General features: G+C 43.0%; 1 protein-coding gene across 2 annotated transcripts in view; it reads left to right on the forward strand.

Annotated features, from left to right (window-relative positions):
• The window catches only part of NOL10 (nucleolar protein 10), a 79600-nt gene that overhangs the window by 46868 nt on the left and 12731 nt on the right, over positions 1-20001 (forward strand). For both annotated transcript variants that reach the window (XM_037528529.2, XM_054701388.1), the window contains exons 14-19: positions 7241-7367; positions 9799-9878; positions 10061-10159; positions 10779-10868; positions 18946-19119; positions 19367-19614. In XM_037528529.2, the coding sequence (XP_037384426.1) occupies positions 7241-7367; positions 9799-9878; positions 10061-10159; positions 10779-10868; positions 18946-19119; positions 19367-19614 (818 nt within the window). The remainder of the gene's footprint in view (positions 1-7240; positions 7368-9798; positions 9879-10060; positions 10160-10778; positions 10869-18945; positions 19120-19366; positions 19615-20001) is intronic.

Raw genomic sequence — 20001 nt, forward strand, 5'->3', positions numbered from 1 at the left:
TTCGCTGCTTGTAATTGGTCTGTTTAGGTGTTCTATTTCTTCTTTATCTAGCTTTGGGTGATTGTAGAGTTGTAGGAATTTGTCCATCTCCTCTAGATTGTTGAACTTGTTTCCATATAACTGTTCATAGTAGTTACTGATTATTCTTTTGATTTCTGCTGTGTCCGTTGTGATTTCTCCTCTTTCATTTATGATTCTGTGTATTTGTGCTTTCTCCCTTTTTTCCTTTGTGAGCCTGGCTAGGGGTTTGTCTATTTTATTTATTTTTTCAAAGAACCAGCTCTTGGTTTCATTGATCTTTTGGATTGTTTTTTTAGTTTCAATTTCATTTATTTCTGCTTTGGTTTTATTATTTCTTTTCTTCTACTGGTTCTGGGGTTTTTTTGTTGTTCTTTTTTTCTAGATCTTTGAGCTTCGAGATTAGGTTGTTTCTTTGAGTTCTTTCTTGTTTTTGATGTGAGCTTCTATTGCTATATATTTTCCTCTTATTACTGCTTTTGCTGCATCCCATACATTTAGGATATTGGTGTCCTCCTTGTCATTCAATTCAAAGAATTTTTTAATTTCTTCTTCTTTGATCTCCTCGTTAGTCCAGTGGTCTTCCAGTAGTGTGGCTTTTAATCTCCATGAGGTAGGATAGTTCCTTGCCTTCTTTTTATGATTTATTTCTAGTTTGATGCCTTCGTGGTCAGAAAGATGGTTGGTATGATTTCAATCTTGGTGTATCTGTTGATGTTTGTCTTGTGCCCCAGTATGTGATCGATCCTGGAGAATGATCCATGTGCGCTTGAGAAAATGTGTACTCCGTTTTTTTGGGTTTAGTGTTCTATAGATGTCTGTTAAGCCAAATGCTCTAGGTCCTTATTTAGAGCTTTAGTTTCTTTACTTATTTTTTGTCTTGTTGATCTATCCATTGTTGATAGTGGTGTGTTGAAGTCTCCCACTACATATGTGTTTTCTCTGATGTCTGTTTTCAGAGGACAACAGTTGTCTGATATATTTGGTGCTCTTTCGTTTGGTGAGTATATGTTAATGAGTGTTATTTCTTCTTGAAGTATTGTCCCCTTAATCATAATGTAGTGACCATTGGGGTCTCTTTTTATTTTTTTGAGTTTGAAGTCTGTTTTATCTGATATAAGTATAGCTGTTCCTGCTTTCTTTTTTGGCCCATTTGCTTGTAGGATTGTTTTCCATCCTTTGACTTTGAGCCTATTTTTATCTTTTGTAGCTAAATGTGTTTCCTGGAGACAGCAAAAGGTTGGGTTTTGTTTCTTAATCCAGGCTGCAACTCTGTGTCTTTTATTGAAGAGTTTAGTCCATTTACATTTAGAGTTAATATTGATATGTTAGCATCTGTATTTGCCATTATGTTTGTCTTTCCTTTGATTTTATTTATTTATTCTTTTAATAACTTTTTTTTTTTTTGGTCTTCTTTCGTTGTTATTCGTCCCTCTGAGGTTCTGGCTTTAGGATTCCTTGTAGTATTTTTTGGAGTGGGGGTTTAGTCGCAATGAAATTCCGGAGTTTCTCTTTGTCTGGGAAGGTCCATATTCTTTCTTCATGGAGGAAAGAGAGCTTTGCGGGATAGAGTATTCTTGGTTGGCAGCTGTTTTCCTGGAGTCTGTTGACTATGTCCCTCCACTCTCTCCTTGCCCGTAGTGTTTCTTCAGAGAAGTCTGATGTCAGCCTGATTGGCTTTCCTTTGAATGTTATCTGTTTCTTCCCTCTTGTCAGCTTCATTATTTTTTCCTTGTCCTGGATTCTTGGGAGCTTTACTATTATGTGTCTTGCTGTGTTTTTCCTTTCGTCGTGGAAGTTTGGTGTTCTTCTTGCTTCTTGTATATCAATTTTCAGCTCCTTCTTCTCATTTGGGAAGTTCTCTTCAATTATATCCATGAATATTTTCTCTGTTCCTACATCTCTCTCCTCTCCTTCTGGAATTCCTATAACTCTTATATTTCCTTTCCTCATGGAGTCAGATAGTTCCCGAAGTCTTTCTTCATTCTTTTTCCTTCGTACTTCTCTTTCCTTTTCTGTTTTGGTTCTTTTATTTCTGTGTCTTCAAGATTACTTATTCGTTCTTCCATTTCATCTATTCTGCTTTCATTGCTTTTCCCAGAGTTCTTTAGTTCCTCCATTAATTCTTTGATCTCCTGCATTTCTCTTACTTCCCTCTTTAGGGACTCAATTCCTTCTTCTTGATCTATCACTTTTTTATCATGGCAATTTTAAATTCTCTTTCTGGAAGGCTCAGAAGTTCTTCCAAGTTGCTGTCGTTGCAATCTGGGGAATGGTTTTCTTTTTGTGGTGTGCTTCTTTCCTGAGGAGTTTTTAGGTTGCGTGTAGTTCTTCTACTCCCTACTGTCTGTTTTCTAATTTGTCGTATGCGTTGGGACACTGTGTTGCTCGGACTGACTGACATCTTGGGTGAACTTCTCCGCTCCCTCTGGCTCTTCCAGGAGCCATCTCTGTCTTCTGGGGGAGCTTTCTGCTGGTTTTAGGCAGTTTTTACTGAAGAAATGTCCCTGTTCTCAAATGGCGAAGCGGGATGCAGTCCCTGCGCCTCCGGTTTCAGGCACACTCTTCTGCGCACCCGGTCTGCCCCGGACGTGGGTGCCTGCTCCCTCTGTGGGCTCAGACTGCTGGTCGGAAGGGGCCTGGCGTGGAATAACTTCCCGGCTGGCCACTGGGTCCTCCAGAAACCTTCTGCCCTTTTCAAGCAGTCTTAAGAAATGTCCTGTTTTATAGGGTGTTAGTGACTTTTTTTTTCCTGGTCGCTAGGTGGCGCCAGAGATCTCTCCTATTGTCCTTGGGGGGCTGTTTTTCGCCTCCCCCCACCCCGTGGGACAGAGAAAAGAGCGGGAATGGTAGGGTACACCTCAACAGCTTTGGGGTGCTGTGTCTGCCTTGTGCCCCACCGTCGTGGAGAAACCACGCCCCGAATTTCGTGCCCCGGGTCTCAGTTCAAAGCCCTCAGTTCCAGGACGCGGGCTGTAGCCCAGTTCAGTGGCGCGGGAATGGCGCCTTTTGAACCCCGCTCCCGTGCCTGGGCGCCTGGTTCCTGCTCACTCAGGGAGGGACCTTCACCTCAGTGAGGACCTCCGCGCGTCTCCCCGCAAGCCTAGGTCGTCTCCCCGCAAGCCTAGGTCGCAGGCGCGGGGACCTGGGCAGCCGCGATCCAGGTCTGCACTTGCTTTTCAAGAGCACCGAGCGCGCCGCGTTTCCGCGCCAGCTTACCGGCAGCCCGGGCTGTGTGCGCGTCTCCCGGGTCTTTGTTCTTCTCTAATGGCGCCCGGAGCCGTTCGCTCACCGCCGCGGCGGATCCTGCAGGGTTCGCCTCAGCTCCCGTTCACGGGGTGTGGTGGCTGCAATAGTTCCTTTCCACTCCCAGTCCCGCTTGCTGCGTCGTTTGTTCTTGTGGGTCGTTTTGGTTTGTTGTTTCCTCCTGTCTGCCGGTCGGAGAGTGCCGCCTCTGTGGGCGGGGAGGGGAGCAGGGTTCTGCGCTTCCCTCCCTTCTAGTCCTCTTTTATGGCCAGTTTCTTCTTCGGGCAGTTCGCTGGCGTCACCCGTTTATCTTCCGTGTCCCAGTTCTCACTGGGACCTGCCGCTTTTCCTCCCTATTCACTTTTTTTAATGGGAGATCTTACTCGCAGCGTCTCCTCGCCGCCATGTTGCTCCGCCCCCCTTCTTACAAGTTTTTTAATTGTTTTTTAAATCATTAGTTAAAAGTCAAGATAATTTCACGTTTAACTGCTATTCTGTTACACTTTTTCTATTAATGGTAGGAACATAATGAAATTATTTTGTCATGCTCAGTAATAAATGGAAAAATGTAGGCATTTATACTAAGCATCTTTGATCTTTTGAAACCATCCTGTAGTCCTCAAGCTTTCTATAGTGTTTGCCTTATCACAGCTTTGGGAGATGGCACAGTGACTCTTCAAAAGTAGAGTGGGAGAAGGAGCACCCTTTTCTGTCAGCTCCCCTAAAAATTTTAGTATTAATATTATTTCCTCCACACTCTTAGTCATTTTAGTCCATTACCAGGATATATGACAATTCTTAGTTTTAAAGCTCAGCACGTGAAATTAGCATGCTGCAGACCGGTGGTGTTCCTAGAGACGGATGATCTCAGGCACGTGGCGTGTACTTTCATACACCTTAAGATTGGTCCTTCTGCGCCGGCGGATTAGAGCAAGCAGGTGCTTGACTGCATTTGGGTCATGAGTGGGGGCCTTCCCATAGCTTGTTGATAAAGATTCTGTCATATTTTGGAAGAGCAAGTGTTTCCACTTAGATTGTTTGATATGAGTGTCATTAAAGTCGCTAAAGAATCCGCACTATCTTTATAGGAAGTGCTTAAGAATTGAAAGTGGAAGGTCATTAACAGAGAACAGTCTTCACCAGTTTCCTGAAACAAACAAAACTTTTCACGTGCTGAGAAACACAGCTAAGCCATGATCAGTCTTGCCTGAAGTCAAGAATGCGGCTCTGTGATGGCAGAGCAGAGCCTGGGGACTTGTGATGAGCGGAGCAGTGCGCCAGTGGGTGAAGAGGTCTTCCTCAAGTTGTGAAGCCTGAAATTATCAAAATAAATTAATATAGTTTTGAGGATTAGTTGAAGGCTTAACACAGGTTCTGGGTATGCTGGTAGCAAGAGAATTTAGACGATAGTTAATATCGCAGACATTATGGGCACATCTGAGATGTGGGGGTGAGGGGGAAGCCCTCCTTGGCTAGCTGACTTCTGCTCTGGCAGCTAACTAAATGGTAGACCTTTGAGGAAAGCTCTATTATGAATAAAACCTGAAGTTCATACCAGTTAAATTGGTTATTTTTACTTTGTTATGGTTATTCTGATTTTTTTTTTCCTGAACCAACCCACTAGATTTGATTTTGTTTTTGATGGAAATATTTCCTCCTATAAAATTTAATGACCCTGAATTTGATTGCAGAGATTGTTTACCGTAACCAGACCTGTCCCCCAAGAGGCAGTTTAAAACAGTTCCATTAGAGTACAGATAACTAATCGAAAAGAAAATTATGGAAAATTATTTAAAAAACAAAAAAGGAAAGCTATGTGAATGTAAGTTCAGATCTGGTCAGAAATTTTTGCATTCCTACCCTTCACGCCGCACGACGTATCAGTAAACACTGTATTCTCTTCTCATTGTTGTTTAAGTCCATGTTGATAACTGATGTATAGCTTTCAAGGGAAGCTACTTTAGGTTCCTTTGGTAGGCAGTGCCCCTGGCATAGGAGGCAGAGGAGACTGGGCTTTCATCAGTGGAGTGTTTCTTTGCCCTCTAGTCTTATGGTAAGGTGTTTGAGTGTTTTTGTCTGGATAAGGAGAATTAATTTTAAAATTTCTTTTGCCCCACAGGACCCTTAAGTCTGCTACCTTGAATACATGAAATCCATGAATGCGTTCATGTGTACTTTACCTATGAACAGATTTATTCATGAGGCATCTGCCAAGCTCTGCCCGCTCTACTTAGCAGGCACTCTTCTAGGCCCTGGCAGTTCAGCATTTAAAACAGACGAAATTTCTACTCTCCCAAAAGGGTAGTATCTTGGATCTTACATTCTAGAAAAATGATAAAGGTGCCTTTTTCTCCTGTCTAAAAGAAGACTGGCCTGAGGTTGTGCACTTTATGTGGTAGAGCTTCTCATTTCCAGACCTGTGACTGGGGAAGCACATACCCTGCGGCTGCCAGTGCCTCAGTCTCACTCTCAGAGGGACCCTGTGATTTTCCCAGCTTGCTCGTGTACTCACTGCAACCTCTAGTCCTTTCTAGTGTGTACCTTCGGTGCCCCCACCCTGTCCTGGTTTCTCCAGCCCTCCTGGCCTTTCCTGTGGACGCCATTGCTCGCCACAGCTCTGTGTGCGCATGTGCACACATCTGTGCCTTCTGCTCCGGCTGGGCTTAGATGCCTCAGGCCACAGCTGTGTCTGGCCTAGCACAGTGCCTTACATGTAGTAGCATTTAGTATCAATTTTTGTTGGCTTAAAGCTATTGTCTTAAAATTTCGTAAAATCATCAATTCCTTTGAAAAGTGCTCCACGTTGAATTTTAAAAAAATGCCTTGCATTTCTTGAAGAATGGTCTTTTGTGGTTAGAATCAAACTACTTAGCATATCAAACCCTTTACTTCTGTTTTTAAAAATTGTATTGATTGTCCTTATGTGAAACTTCTCTGGGGAGCTCCTTTTATGCTCAGTTTGTTGTTTTTCATGTTCATTAACCCCACAGCCTTTGGTGGGAGGGGTGGAGTCACCTTTCTAATCAGGCAAAATGATATGAGTAAATTGTTTGACATTATCTTTTTTTTCCAATAGAAAAGAATATTCCCGGCCGTTTTTCCTCATCATAACTCTTTCCCTCCTACCCCCCTTCTCCAAAAAGTTTAAACTAGATTCAATAATTTTCATTAAGTTTTTTTTCTTGTATAATCTATGACTACCAAAATAAACAAGTAGGTGTCACTGGAACTTCCATTTCGTCAGACCCAGTGTCTCTGTCTGAAACCCCAGTAAGGGAGGACTTCAGCAGCTCAGCTTCCCAAGGAATAAGCATTGACTTCGGGGGGGGGTGAGACATGCAGGGGGAGAATTTTGTCCACAGCAAGAAAAGTAAAAAAAAGCAGTCACCGGATTTTAGGGAAGTAGTTGGAGTCAAACTGCACCATTCACATTTTGTTGGTTGGTTATAAATTTTATTCCCTCTGTTGTTCCTGGTGACTCACTTTAGATAGAGTCTGAAGAATTCTAGATACAGAATTTTAATTTTAAATGAGTTGGGTGAATTAAAGTGAACCATACAAGCTTGAGTATAATTAGAAAGTGAGTGTTAAAAAGAAACAGATTAATCACTTTAGACTTTTGTTTGTCATGAATGGCAGAATTTTTTAAATCCTGTATACCAAATACGCCTTTGTAGGTTCTGGTGCTGTTTTGAATGAAAGAGATTATGGATAAATGGATAGATGGTATTTAAGGACCTGAATTATTTATTTGTATTTAAATAATTGGACTGTAAGACTATTAATTACTATCTTTGTATCCAAGACTGAGTTTTCCTTTGTAAGCCTAAATTCCTCCTACTTTGTGGATGCTCTTCCATTTCATACACTTGCGGGTTAGACGCATGGCGGTTAGTTTTCCCTGTGTGTGGTAGAAACAGACTGCAAAGTCACGCAGCGTCAGCCCGCCAGTCGCTGACCTTCTGACCGCCCGCAGGTCTTGGGCCCGGCCCCGCGGTGGTGCTCCTTCCTGGACAGCCTGACAGAGGAGCTGGAGGAGAACCCGGAGAGTACAGTGTATGACGATTACAAATTTGTCACCAAGACAGACCTCGAAAACCTCGGTAAGAAAAGGTGATAAAATGTGTCTGGGGTTATTTTATCTCTACTTGGTTTTTTGTTTTTAATTTTGAACATTGAGGTGGTGGAGTCACCACACAGATTTTCCAGATCTCCTCTTTCTGCTGAGTGAGATGCTAAGCATAGGATAGCTTGTCGCGGCGGAAAGAAAGGCTCAGATAAAGAAGCAGAAGCACAGGGATAGTAAAGAACCTTGCTAGAGGCTTCATGGTAGTAAATGTGAGGGTCAGAATTCAAACCTCGAGTCCATGGTCTTTAAGCCCCACCAGCCCCTTGGGAAAGCCTGACTACCCCAGCTGCCCGGCATGGGCGGGGAGGAAAAAGAGAACGCACTTTGCTCATCTTTTTCTTGAGAAAGGATCCGTGGCAAATTGTTAAAAGTGGGAAAACTTACAGGCAACGTAGTTGTATTTGGAACAGATATATACAATAGCAGTTGAATGTTCCAAACACATAGAATCAGTAGTAAGATTCTATGAGTAGAGATTCTATGAGTAGAGATTCTTAAACTTTATTTTTAACCTGTATCTCATTAGTTCAGGCAGAATTATTTTCTACCAAATCATCACCAAAATAGTTCTTTAAATTTAATGTACTCTCCTTAAAAAGGAAAGAATTATATCCAACCTTTTAGAAATTCCTTGTGGATAGACTCTACCTACTGAAATACCTTCTTCAATAAACTTCCCTTATTTCTTAAGTTTATTAACATTAAATTCTTGCAAGTTGCAACTTTTCCCAGCTGTGGCTCTTAGCAGAACCTCTTGCCTAGATTTTCCCAGAACAGGTTCATGGAATATTACTTGTGCCAAAGTGGCAGATGGAGAGCCCCCTTGGCTGGTCTGCGGGCATTAGAGGCACAGCCCACCCTTGCCACATAGTAGCTGTGTGGCTCTGTTTACTTCACCACCTCCTGCCTTGTGTTCCTCATCTCTAAGATGGAAATAACATCAGTACCTACCTGTAGGATTGCTTGGAGAATGAACCAGATATTGCCAAGAGTGCAGTACAAGTCCAACGTAACCAGTGAATGTCAACTGTTATTTTAAGAGACTTGTGGCAAAAAACAACAACAACAACCAAAAAAACAAAGTTTGGGAAACGCTAGGTCAAGCAAAGTTAAATACACTTCTTTATGGACTTTGTTGAGCCTTTAACATCATCACAAACTCTGTTTCCAGGAAGGAGAGGAAAGGATGAAACATTTCCCAAGCTTAATTGCTCACAGAACCTTTTCTTCTTCTGAAGGCCTCCCGGGACTTTCTGTGGAGCTCACTATGGGAAGTGTTGCTGTTGTCAGACTTTTGTCTAGAACTGTTTTAATGTGAAAAGCTTTCTCCTGGCTTTTATTTATAGCCTAACTTGGAATGGGAATAATGTGTGACATAAACGTAAATTTGACACTTACTAGAGGGAGCAGAAATGACAAAACCACATGTGCCGCTACTCAGTGCACATTGTTGTGAGCTGGCGCATTCTGTTACCGTGCAGCCCCCACGTCCAGATTCCGCTGTGGAGATCCACATGCTGTTGTTTTGCTAACCTAACATGTACTGAGATTTTCTGTTTAATTTTGCCTTTTGATGTCATTCAGTGATGTATTTTATATAGCCTTGTGATTTTTGCCTAGTGCCTAATGTCAGATCTGGATGGCTGTTTGAATTTTGGAAATCAGGGTAATGTTTTCCTTAGATGTACAATCACAAAGTATTATACCAGCCTGAACTGTTCTTCACTTGGTATATCACACAGAGCCTGGAGGCTGTTTTGAAGAAAGTCTCGTGCCCATTCTCTGTGACTAGTCAACAGCCAGTGAATAGACTCAACTTCTCAGACATAGGCAGAGCATCCTTGTGTGGTCACCAGCACCACTCCCTCTTGATATAACCTGCAGTGTCCCTAGGAAATATATTTTTCAGGGCATGACTCCCCGCACTGATTGCGGTGACCTCATTATTTAGCCACGGTGGAGTATGTGTGTCCGCGGTATTTCTGTTAACGTGCACGTGTCTATAGCCATGGGTATAAATTTTCAGCTGTTCTTCCTCGGGATAGAACATGCCCCTGTGTCTTGTTGTTGTGACAGTGTCCTTTGTTTTTGGATGCCCCCCAACCCACAACGACTGCCCCTATTTGGTAATATAAAAGTTAGCAAATTATTATTTTTTAAATCAAACTGGTTCATGAATTCAAAAATCTGAGAGCCTGTTATAAGGAGCCTTCCTTTACCACTTTGTCATAGTTCATAAAGACTTTCTGATCGTTTTTACGTCAAGTAATTGTCTTCAAAATAAGTAAAGACATTGCTGCAGTAGATTAAAATGTTGCCATTATTAAAAATCAGTAATTTTAATCCTTAAAATTTTAATCAAGATTTCATAAGGCCCTGCCCTCTTCTGATTAACTTTTCCGTAGGGCTCACCCATCTCGTTGGATCGCCTTTCCTCCGGGCATACATGCATGGCTACTTCATGGACATAAGGCTCTACCACAAGGTACACACAGACGGCAGTCGTTTTAGGTGACTAAGCGACCTGTACCCATTTCTTTGTCTGCTTGCTCGAATTCTCATAAAACATGCAGGTGATCGTAAGAGATCTGTCTATTCTTTTGCCTCACAGTCATGGTTTCTATGAAACATGGTACTAAATACAGTTATTTTCTTCACTTTGAAAAGGTGAAATTGATGGTAAATCCATTTGCTTATGAAGAATATAGGAAAGATAAGATCCGACAGAAGATAGAAGAAACGCGTGCGCAGAGAGTTCAATTAAAGGTAAATACTATCCTCACCCCCATGTGGGGGCAGGGGGAGGCGTAGATATACACACAGTCGTTAGTACAAAGAAAGTGGCTGTTGTTCCTTTTCCAGATTGTTAAGTTTTACAAATGGTGAATGTGTGTCAACTGCAGGGAGTCTGGGGCGTGGACCACTTTTGTTCCGGCTCTTGAAGAACTTGTCAGGTTGCATCTTACTTGCGTTACCCTGGAACATGAAACACTGGGTGGAGAAGAACATAAACAGCTTATGGCTTTATCCTGAGGGTTGTCATTCCTACATGGAGAGATTTGCCTTGTTAGGAGTAGGAAATAGTACAGTTAGTATTATTAATAGAATTTTAGGGATTCCCTACTACTCCAACCAGAGATTACAACATCTGGCCTCCTGGCATTAGTCAGGGGCCTAACCCCTGTGACCTCAGCCAGCCCTGTGACCCTGCCAGCAGTAGGGTTCCTACACTGGTGACCCCCAGTGGCATCCCTCCATCCATGCTGTGTCCTTCTCTGGGAATAGTGAAATTTTAAAATTGGGGTATCTTCTATTTGTGAAGTTACACTCCTTATAGAGCCACTGTTTTGAAGCTAAAATCTAGCATTTTTTTCCCCTCTACCAGAAATTGCCAAAAGTTAACAAAGAACTGGCACTTAAATTAATTGAGGAAGAAGAGGAGAAGCAAAAATCTACATGGAAAAAGAAAGTTAAGGTAAGTTTTTATATGGCTGAAAAAATATTGATAAATGGCATCTACATTTTCTTGATAGTAACTTGTATCTTTATTTTTTCATTTTATGTAAAAATACATGTAGTTCCTCTACCCCCACACGCTTATAAGATCTATATCCTTGATAGGGGAAGTTTGGAAAACAGAAAAGAATAGGAAAAAAAAAAAGGCACCCATATTATTCTAATAGAGGAAGGCATCATTAATATTTTAGTGCATTTCCTTCCTGTCTTCTCTTAAAATCATAAACTCTAATAGCAAGATAATATTGCAATGGAAAGTATTCTGGTTTAATAAAATATCACACTGGGTTTCCTATTTCATTAAAAATTTCTTTGCAAGTATTTTTGATAGCTGCATATTCTTATGGATGTATTAGAACTTATTGATCCTTTTATTAACATTTACATTACTAGTTATTTCTTTGTGCTAACTAGATTTGCCTATAATTCCAGACGTGATCAATTTTTATTTAGATTTAGCACGATTGGGCGTATGCATGCTGGCTTGTAACTGCCGCCTGCCTTATTTTACTGATAGGAAACTACACAGTCATAAAATGAATGAGGGTTAGTGCTTCATTTAGCTGATACTGTCAAGAGAGATTTTTCTTATTTTCTCAGATACATGTGGACGTCCCCATTCTTACCAGTCCTGTTTTCTCATCTGCTTGACTCTGGCAGGCAGATAACCACATGTGTTTGTTTTCTGGAAGAGGTTGTAAAGATCAGTTTTCTCCACAAAGCCTGCCGAACATGATGAGGCAGCAGCCTGATCATACAACTTTGGGCCAGCGGTATTGAGCACTCGGGTGATTTTTGTTTGTGTGTCTGTTCTCACTCTGTTGTCTCTCTGGTTTCCAGCCGGAGAGTTAAAGCCATGTGGATGCGGGTGGGTGCTTCATGTCCTTAGTTTTGTTCCATCCTCTCCAGAGACGCCAAGGGATTGCAACTCAGGAGTCTTGTTTCTGGCCTCCTCGCTCACTGACTGTGTCATCGTGGGTAACCGCTGTCTTCATTGGGTCATGGTTTTTTCCTTGTAGAATATGCAAGGATAGTCCCAGTAAGGGCATTCTTGCTGCTGCGATTGCTAATGGGTTCACGCTTTCCCTGTTACCCTCTGCCCCTCATCCTTTCTGCATCCTCGCAGCCAGGTCTGTTATCTTCCGTAAATAACTACTGAAATCTTAACTTTTGGACGCCTTCCTCAGGTAAATGCACGATGACTTTGTCTCTCTTTACATATGTGAGTTAAATACCCTGTCAAAATAGTTGCACACCCACCAGCCTCATTCACATCTCAGGGCTCAGTGGATCCCCTAGATGACGCTGTTTCATAATAACGTCATTTTGTAATAGTGCCGTTTGGTTATAATGTTGATGAGGGAAAAACGGTTAGTTCTGGCCAGGGTCACTGTGTGGTTTGCACGTTCTCCCCGAGGCTGTGGGGTTTTCTCTGGGTGTTCCAGAGATGTGCATGCTGGTCACTTGCATGTCTCAGAGGTCCCCATCGAAGTGAGTGAGGGTGTGTGTATTCACCCTTCAACGGAAGGGCCGCCCCTCCGGGGGTACCCCCTTGACCCAGAACAGCCAGGATGGCTCTGGCCGCCATGGTTTCTGAACTGGAGTAAGTGGTGACAATGATTGCGTGCAAGTTACTGTTTAGAATGTGTGTGGTCTTTATTTAGAAGGTTGGTTGTGTTTCTGTGACCTGAAATGTACTTAGAGGAACTTAACTCTTACCGAATGTCAGCCAGCTGTGATCACGTTGGCTTTGGTATCCGTCATTTCACTAATGTTGCAGTTTCTAAGAACCCGTTGATGGTAGCCAGCGAGGACTTGGTCTCTGTGAACGCTTAAGTCCATCTTGGCTGTGTTGACTCCTTCCCGCACGGACTCATGTTGCTGCTCCTGTCGGCCGAGGGTGAGGTGATTAGAGAGATGCCTTTCCAGCTCCATGATGTCATTTTATGAGCTTCATGGAAGCTGTCTGGAGCCCGCGCCGTCTGCTACAGTGGGCAGAGCGGCACTATCCAGGCTCCAGATAAAAGCCTTCGATCTGTGTTCTGTGCAGAGTCCTTCTCATCACGTTTCCTGTTATGGAGCCTGGGACACAAGTTAAAATTAAATTTTGTTACTCGGTGCAGCATAGCATAGATAGCACAGGAGCCTTTTTTTGTGAGGCTGTTCTATAAAGATGTGGGAAAGTCCCCTTCCCTGGAACCCATCACCTTTCTTGCATGGACTTCTGTTGATGCGGGAGCAGCCAGAGGGTTTATAACCTGGCAGTCCCGTGTGCACTGCAAAGCAGGTGGGTAAAAATGACCACGCGCAGGCAAAACTATCTCCCTGGCCAACGGGGAAATCGTGCTTACCCTGCCCCTTAAGGTGTTTTTGTCAGAGCATTAATGGGGTCACCCTGTGAAGAATAATCAGGCTCTGTGCTGTTTAAACAGCACAAACAGAGGAAGAACCTGAGAAGTCCTGGTCTTCTGTCACGAGACAAGTTTCCTTCAAGCTGGAAGCACCAGGCGCCATCTTTGCAGCCATGTCACCTGATGAAGTGCTACTAAAAAGTGGCGTTTGTGAAGTTGCCCTAATTGGCTTTTTTGGTGGCTTGCTGACCCAGATCAGAGCTCAGTTATTTCTAGAAATACTCCGTCTTCTAAAAGCTTGAGACTTGTTCAGACAAAGTTTGTATGATTTGTTATTTAATAGTTTTATCTAATTAAATTGAAGGCCTTAAAAATCATTCATGATGTGACGAATCCTTCATTATAATCGTAAAGAATGCCTAAAAGATCTGTTAGCTCCATCAGCAGTAGACGATTTGACTTGTCATTGAACTTGGATCTTCAGACCCTCAGCATTTAATGGCTCTGATAACTCCTGATTGGGAGTCAGTGTGGTATTGTTACCTTCTGCTTTAGCCCCTGTGCAGCTTCACGGAGGCAGGTGGGAGAGTAGAGCTGCTGCTGACTTGACTAGAGGGTAGTAGGGCACGCGCCAGGCTGGCGGTGAACTGCCATGATGTGACGCACCGGGTAATGTCTAAAGTGTTACCTGGACCTTGTCCAAGGCATTAATACTAGTTTATAGTTAATTCATTAATTCTTCCAGCAAATATGTCTTGAGCTCCGGTGTACCCAGGAGGCTTTGAGAGGTGTCAGTGATCCGTTGGAATCGTAAAGATTTGAGTGTTGGTGATGCCAGTTTTCACGACGTGTCATTTCCTGCCTGTTAGCCTTTTCTGCCAGTTTTTAGTTACTGCCTTAAAGTTTCCTAGGCACGCTTCATGTCCTTAGATTCTGCAGCAGCTCAGCTGAGTGTGGTCCTGCTTGGCATCTTTAGGCCAAGTGTATTCTGTGGCCTGGAGACTGGACGAGGCATCTTCAGAGCCACAGGGATTGTTCCATACCCTTACGGATTTGCACTAGAGCAGTAGTTCATCTTTCTAGGGAAAAGGTATAGTCACACATAGACTCTCTGACTTGGATCAAAATAATACTTTTAAAGCTTTTTAGTACCCACTGAAAAATGGTGGCTTTCTTTTTCATTAGTTTTAAAACAAATAAACCCCTAAGGCAGAAGCCATGGCTCCTCCTTGCTGCTCCCCCTCAACTTTTCACCTCTCTTGAGATATGTTGGCCTTTGGAGGGCAAAGCTGTCTCAAAAGCCCTCCTTGACTTTTACATGACAGATGTTGTCTTTGGTGACCTTCCTTCAATGAAGTCATAGTTTGGACCCAGTCCGTGTTCGGCATTTGCGCTGCTGTAACTGCAAATGCTCTTCACAGCAAGGCAGAGCGGTCACATTTCCTGCACAACCTTTCTCTTCCCTGGGCTTTTTTGTTTGCTTTCCATGTAGTTATCAAATAACCCTCAGTTCTAGACAGTTGTCTCAATCTCATCTCAGGATACTGAAGATCAGTTATCTCATCACTGTACTTCCCTGAAGAAGCCTCTTCTACAGCCTTCTGCTCCTTTCAGAACCTTCAGGTCCACAGCCATCACCCTAAGGATTCACTCTGCCTCAGCCCTGCACTGCCTGGATACAGAATTAGAAGAATCTTCGATTTTTTTTTTTTTTTTTGGAGTCAATGTGGTGTAGTTACCTTCTGCTTTGGCCCCTGTGCAGCTTCACGGATGCAGGCAGGAGAATAGAGCTGCTGCTGGCTTGAGTAGAGGCCAGTAGGGCATGCACCGTGTGAAGGCGTAGTGTAGAGATTTTTGGACACGCGTGTTCCCAGCGACAGCATATTTTCTTGTGTGCTTCTTTTCTTCTGGAAGTTCCTTAGAATTTATTTGCTCCTGCAAAATAAGAGAGTGTGCAGGAAAGGGGAAGAGTGCTGGGGAGTCTCTGCAGAAGGCGCTGGGCTGTTTTCTATCCAGAAATCACCCCACAGCGCTGGCCGCTTGGTGGGTCCTTTTAGTCTGAAAGAAGTCTTTCCTCACTGCAATCCTCAGTTGTTCATGTTTAATAGAGAGGGTCTCAAAAAGCAGAATGGGAGCTCCGAGGTGGGGCCCGGGCTCATCAGTCCTGCATGGTGACCTAGCCAGGCGCTCACTGGGTGACACACTGGACGCCGTATCTTTGGCCTCCTCTGCACTCAGAACTGGGCACTGTCGTGCGAGCTTTGGGATACAGGCCACGTGGCTCTTCCACCCTAGCAGGTGACTGCTCATCAGATGCCGCCTGTTTCTCTTGCCCTTGGGCAGCCCTTGCCCCAGCCCGCTTTGTCTTCCTTCTGCCATTGAAGCCTCAGGCAGGAACTCAGCCTTCCTTTCCTGCTTCCAGATGTATAATGGGTGAGTCGCTCTTTCCTGTCTTCCTCACCCTTAAGGCCTAGTCTTTTTTTTTTTTTTTTTTAAGCCCCTTTTCTGATGTTATAGTGGCTTAGCAGAGGCGAGACGTTCCAGCCACTTTACTCAGCTGTCTGCACAGTTTCATTTCAAAGAGCATTGGAAGAATGTTTTTTATATCAGTCACCCTAATATGTGTTCCTTTGTTGGGACAGAGTAATAGCAAGCATCCTACTGGGGCCTGAATCTACATGGGCTTCTTCCACCAGGGCTATGGCATGAGCGGAACTTGAAGATGTTTTTTATATTCGATGACAAGTATTTGGAACTTAACACAGGCAGATCGCTAGCCAGACTGTTGTAAACTACTGTAGAACATCACTAAGTACATCTTATCCTACCCCCTCCCTTAAAAAAAAAAAGACAGTTATGAAAACAGACTAGGAGAAATCTCGGGGGGAAATATTTTTACAGCTGGGTTAAAGGGTTTTTATTTCATAATTGTTCATCGAAAGCTTACTTGTCTTTAGGCAAGTTTATTTGTTTAAAATTAGGGAAAAAAAACTTCAATTACTAGCAACACATTCCTTTTAAACAAACTTCTCTGTTATTTATTAAATATGGTTGTTTAATACAGTAAGATGAAAAGAAAAGAATTTCCTTTGGTTGCTTTTTTAACCTAACAATGTGTAACAGGCAGATGGCTATTAATTTGAAAATATCTGAATCTTTGGCAATACCACCTATCCTATGTTTAAAGATTGCTCCGAAATTTACAATTCTAGCTCTCTCTTTCCCCCTGAGACCTGGTATTTTGTTCCCAAGCATCTTGCAAGGTCTGTCCGAATCCAAATAAGGCTTTCCTTACACCATGGATGTAGTCAGTCTTCCATGGAACATTAATTTTTCTTATTTTCCTTACTTTTTTTTTTTTTTTTAAAGACTTTATTGTTTCTTAGAGCACCTTTAGGTTCACAGCAAAATTGAGGGGTGGTTCAGAGATTTCCCCATAGAACCCGGGCCCCCTGAATGCACAGTCTCCCCCACTACCTATAGCCCCCACCTAAGGGTACATTTGTTAGAACTGATGAACCTCCATGGACACATCACCACCACCCAAGGCCAGAGTTTGCACGAGGGCTCTCCCTTGCTAAAGTTCATAGGTGGGTTTGGCAGGGGCGGGCCTGCCAGTGCCACACCAGTGCTGTTGGGCGGCATCTGCGTTTCCGCCGCGTCGCTGCCTCGTCATCGTGCTGGTGGTGCCCCACGTCTGAATGCGCCACAGCTCGCTTTCCTCACCCGCAGGGGGACGCTCGGCTCTAGAAACATGATTTCCTGCCCTTTATGCCACTTGCGCCTCTCTGCTTGGCTTCTTCAGTGCCAGGTCCTAACTCATGGTGCTGCCAGCTTTCTATTCGCATGAGCCAGACACTCCAGACAAATGTTTAGCTTTTTCACTCTAGCCCTCCCATGTCTCCCACAGCAGTATCTTAACAGTTCTAATTCAGTGATACCGCACAATAACCTTTTGCTTAAAAATTATGTATTCCAGCCTTTCTATTCCCTTGGCCTAATCCAGGCCCGGTCTCTTTTCCTGACTTCCCGAAGGGCTTATAGTGAGTCCGCCTCTCTCCATCCTAGGGCCTCTCAGGGTACACTTGTGTTTATCATCTCCTCTGGTTTCTTCCTCCCTGGTCCTTCCCCCTTAACCTTCCACATGAAAGTCATGGTTTTTAAAATCCTTTACAATTTGGCATGATCAAAAATGTTTTTTCAAATTGTGCCATTATTCTGTGTCATCAGATTGTTCAGCCCTTCTCACTGGCTGGAAATGCTCTTCAGATTTCCAGCTTTTTGAAACCTACTCATCTTTCAAGCCTCCTGCCAGATGTTAGAACCTTTCTCAATCTCCCTTGTTGGAATTGCTTCTTCCCTCTTTGCTCTAGGGTGCTGTGAACTCTGTCACCATCTTCCAGAAGGAGCCTTGTGGCAAACAATTACTTTTTTCTTTATCACTAGATTTTGAGTGAGCATTTTGGGGTCAGGAACTTTCTCTTGTCTTCGTTTCTCCCTAGAACCTACATCTGTCTTAGAAGTAAAAGTTAATCAGAGACGTCGATGTATCTGGAATGTAGTCAGTGTGTTCAAGATTTGAATTCATGTCATAGCATTTTCGGTGCAGATAAATAAGCCAGTTCCTTAACATCACATTATTTACCAAACTTCTGTGTAGCTCTGTTAGGCAAGTGCAGCAGTCAGAACTGCGCAAGTGCAGCAGTCAGAACTGCCATCCGCAAGCTCACTTGCTCTCAGTGGCAGAGAAACAGTCAGTAAAATCAAGTCCATGGAGTAGAGTCCCCCACAAACTACCTAGCATTTTCAGCCTTTTTTTCAGGCTGTTTATTCTACAAACCATTTTTGTGACATATCAAACCATTTAGTTGATTTATATGGTTTCCAAGCTTATCGCAGGTAAGGTATAAGAGAGACCCGAGTGTGTAAGATTATCTGTTTATTTGAACAGAGAAGTTTAAAATACTACTAGGACACATTCTATTCAAAAATGGGTACAAATGAAAAAGAATTTAGTGTCAGTCCTGAGTTATCCATGTGAGCCTCAGTAGCAAAGTGTATTATGTCAAAATGACCTTGAGGCTATTTCCTTTGAGAACTGCTCAGCGTATTAGGAGAAAAATTTAATGAGGCTACCCTATCAGGCACGGGACTATCCTTATGATTCCAGAGAATTTAGATGGAGTTAACATTCCACCACCAGCTCCCTGCCATGGTAATTCTTGACTTGCTATTAATGTTTACGTCCTCTCCTGGTTTTGGAATATGAAGTTTAAAGACGTGGTAATTTTAATTCCGTGTAGTTGCAATGCTTTAAATACTGTTTGAGAGACTGACATATTTCCTTGAGAAGTGTTTTTGCATTAACAGTGTTAGTTGAATAAAATTCTTTCTAATATATTAAGCATAAAGGTAACCAAAAAGACTCAGTCTTAGCTCATGATGTATAAGGACCAAGTACTATAAATTGTCTGCAAAATAAAGTAATGGCATTAGTTGTGCAGATAGAAGATAAAACCTAAGCGCTATCAAAGTTTTAGAAACTAGTTATAAAAGAAATTTCATAATGGCTTAATAATTTATGTTTTGTGCGGCTTATTTATAACAGTAAGATATTTTTCAATCATCTTTCTCATCAGATTTTAATCAAATATTAACTTTAAAATTTTATACTTTTTCTTACAGAGCCTTCCTAATATTCTCACTGATGATCGATTTAAAGTTATGTTTGAGAACCCCGATTTCCAAGTGGATGAAGAAAGCGAAGAATTTAGGCTTTTGAATCCTCTTGTTTCGAAAATTGGTGAAAAAAGGAAGAAGAAACTAAGACTCTTAGAACAACAGGAACGTCATGAAAAGGTGATGTCTTCATCATTATGTAGATTTTGCTGTTTCTTTAATGTGAAGATTTCTGTGTAAGTTAGAAGAGCCTTGAGTACACTTAAGATGTCATTTGTCTGACCTTCAGCTTAGAATACATCTTTCATGAAAGGCATTTCCCAGCATGCCATGGCACGTGCTCCGAGGGTCCTTGCCACTTAAAAGAGAATCGTGGGTCAGTGGTGGGTCTGAGGGAAAGGAGTTGCTGCTACTGTTTTTATTTCAGGAAGAGGAGGAAGAACCGGAAGGAAAACCAAGTGATGCTGAAAGTTCTGAGAGTTCGGATGATGAAAAGGGCTGGGTTGAAGAGGTCAGGAAACAGCGCAGGCTTCTCCACCAGGAGGAAAGAGCGAAGCGGCAGGAGCAGCTCAGAGAGGACCGGCAGACGGTCCTCAAGCCCCAGTTCTACGAGATCAAAGCAGGAGAAGAATTCAGGAGCTTCAAAGATTCTGCCACCAAGCAGAAGCTGATGAAGTGAGTACCCTGCACGCAGGGACGTCTGCACTTTCTGTCCTGGCACATTGCCCTGGGCTGGAATTTTGATCTTTGCAGTTAACGTGAGGGAAGCACCACACCGGCTCCGTGATGAGTATTTTAACAGCTTTTGCGCTGTAGTTTTCATACAGTCAGGTCCGGGGCTGGCCTGACCAGAACTGGTAGATGTGCGTTAGAACGCTGAAACTGCAAACCCGTTTGCTGTCCTGTTCTTCCCCGGTGGCTCCCTGAGTTACAGATCTCTTATCTCACTCTGTGCCCTACACTGCAGCAGCCTCTGTACAGTGGTAAATAGCAGGCCGCGTGTTCTTTGTCACTTGGCAAAGTATTGTTTCAGTTACGTCTCCATCATCTCACGTATCTGAT

Source organism: Talpa occidentalis, unplaced genomic scaffold (assembly GCF_014898055.3).
Source record: "Talpa occidentalis isolate TD23 unplaced genomic scaffold, MPIMG_talOcc4v2.1 talOcc4.5, whole genome shotgun sequence".
Classification (NCBI taxonomy): Eukaryota; Metazoa; Chordata; class Mammalia; order Eulipotyphla; family Talpidae; genus Talpa; species Talpa occidentalis.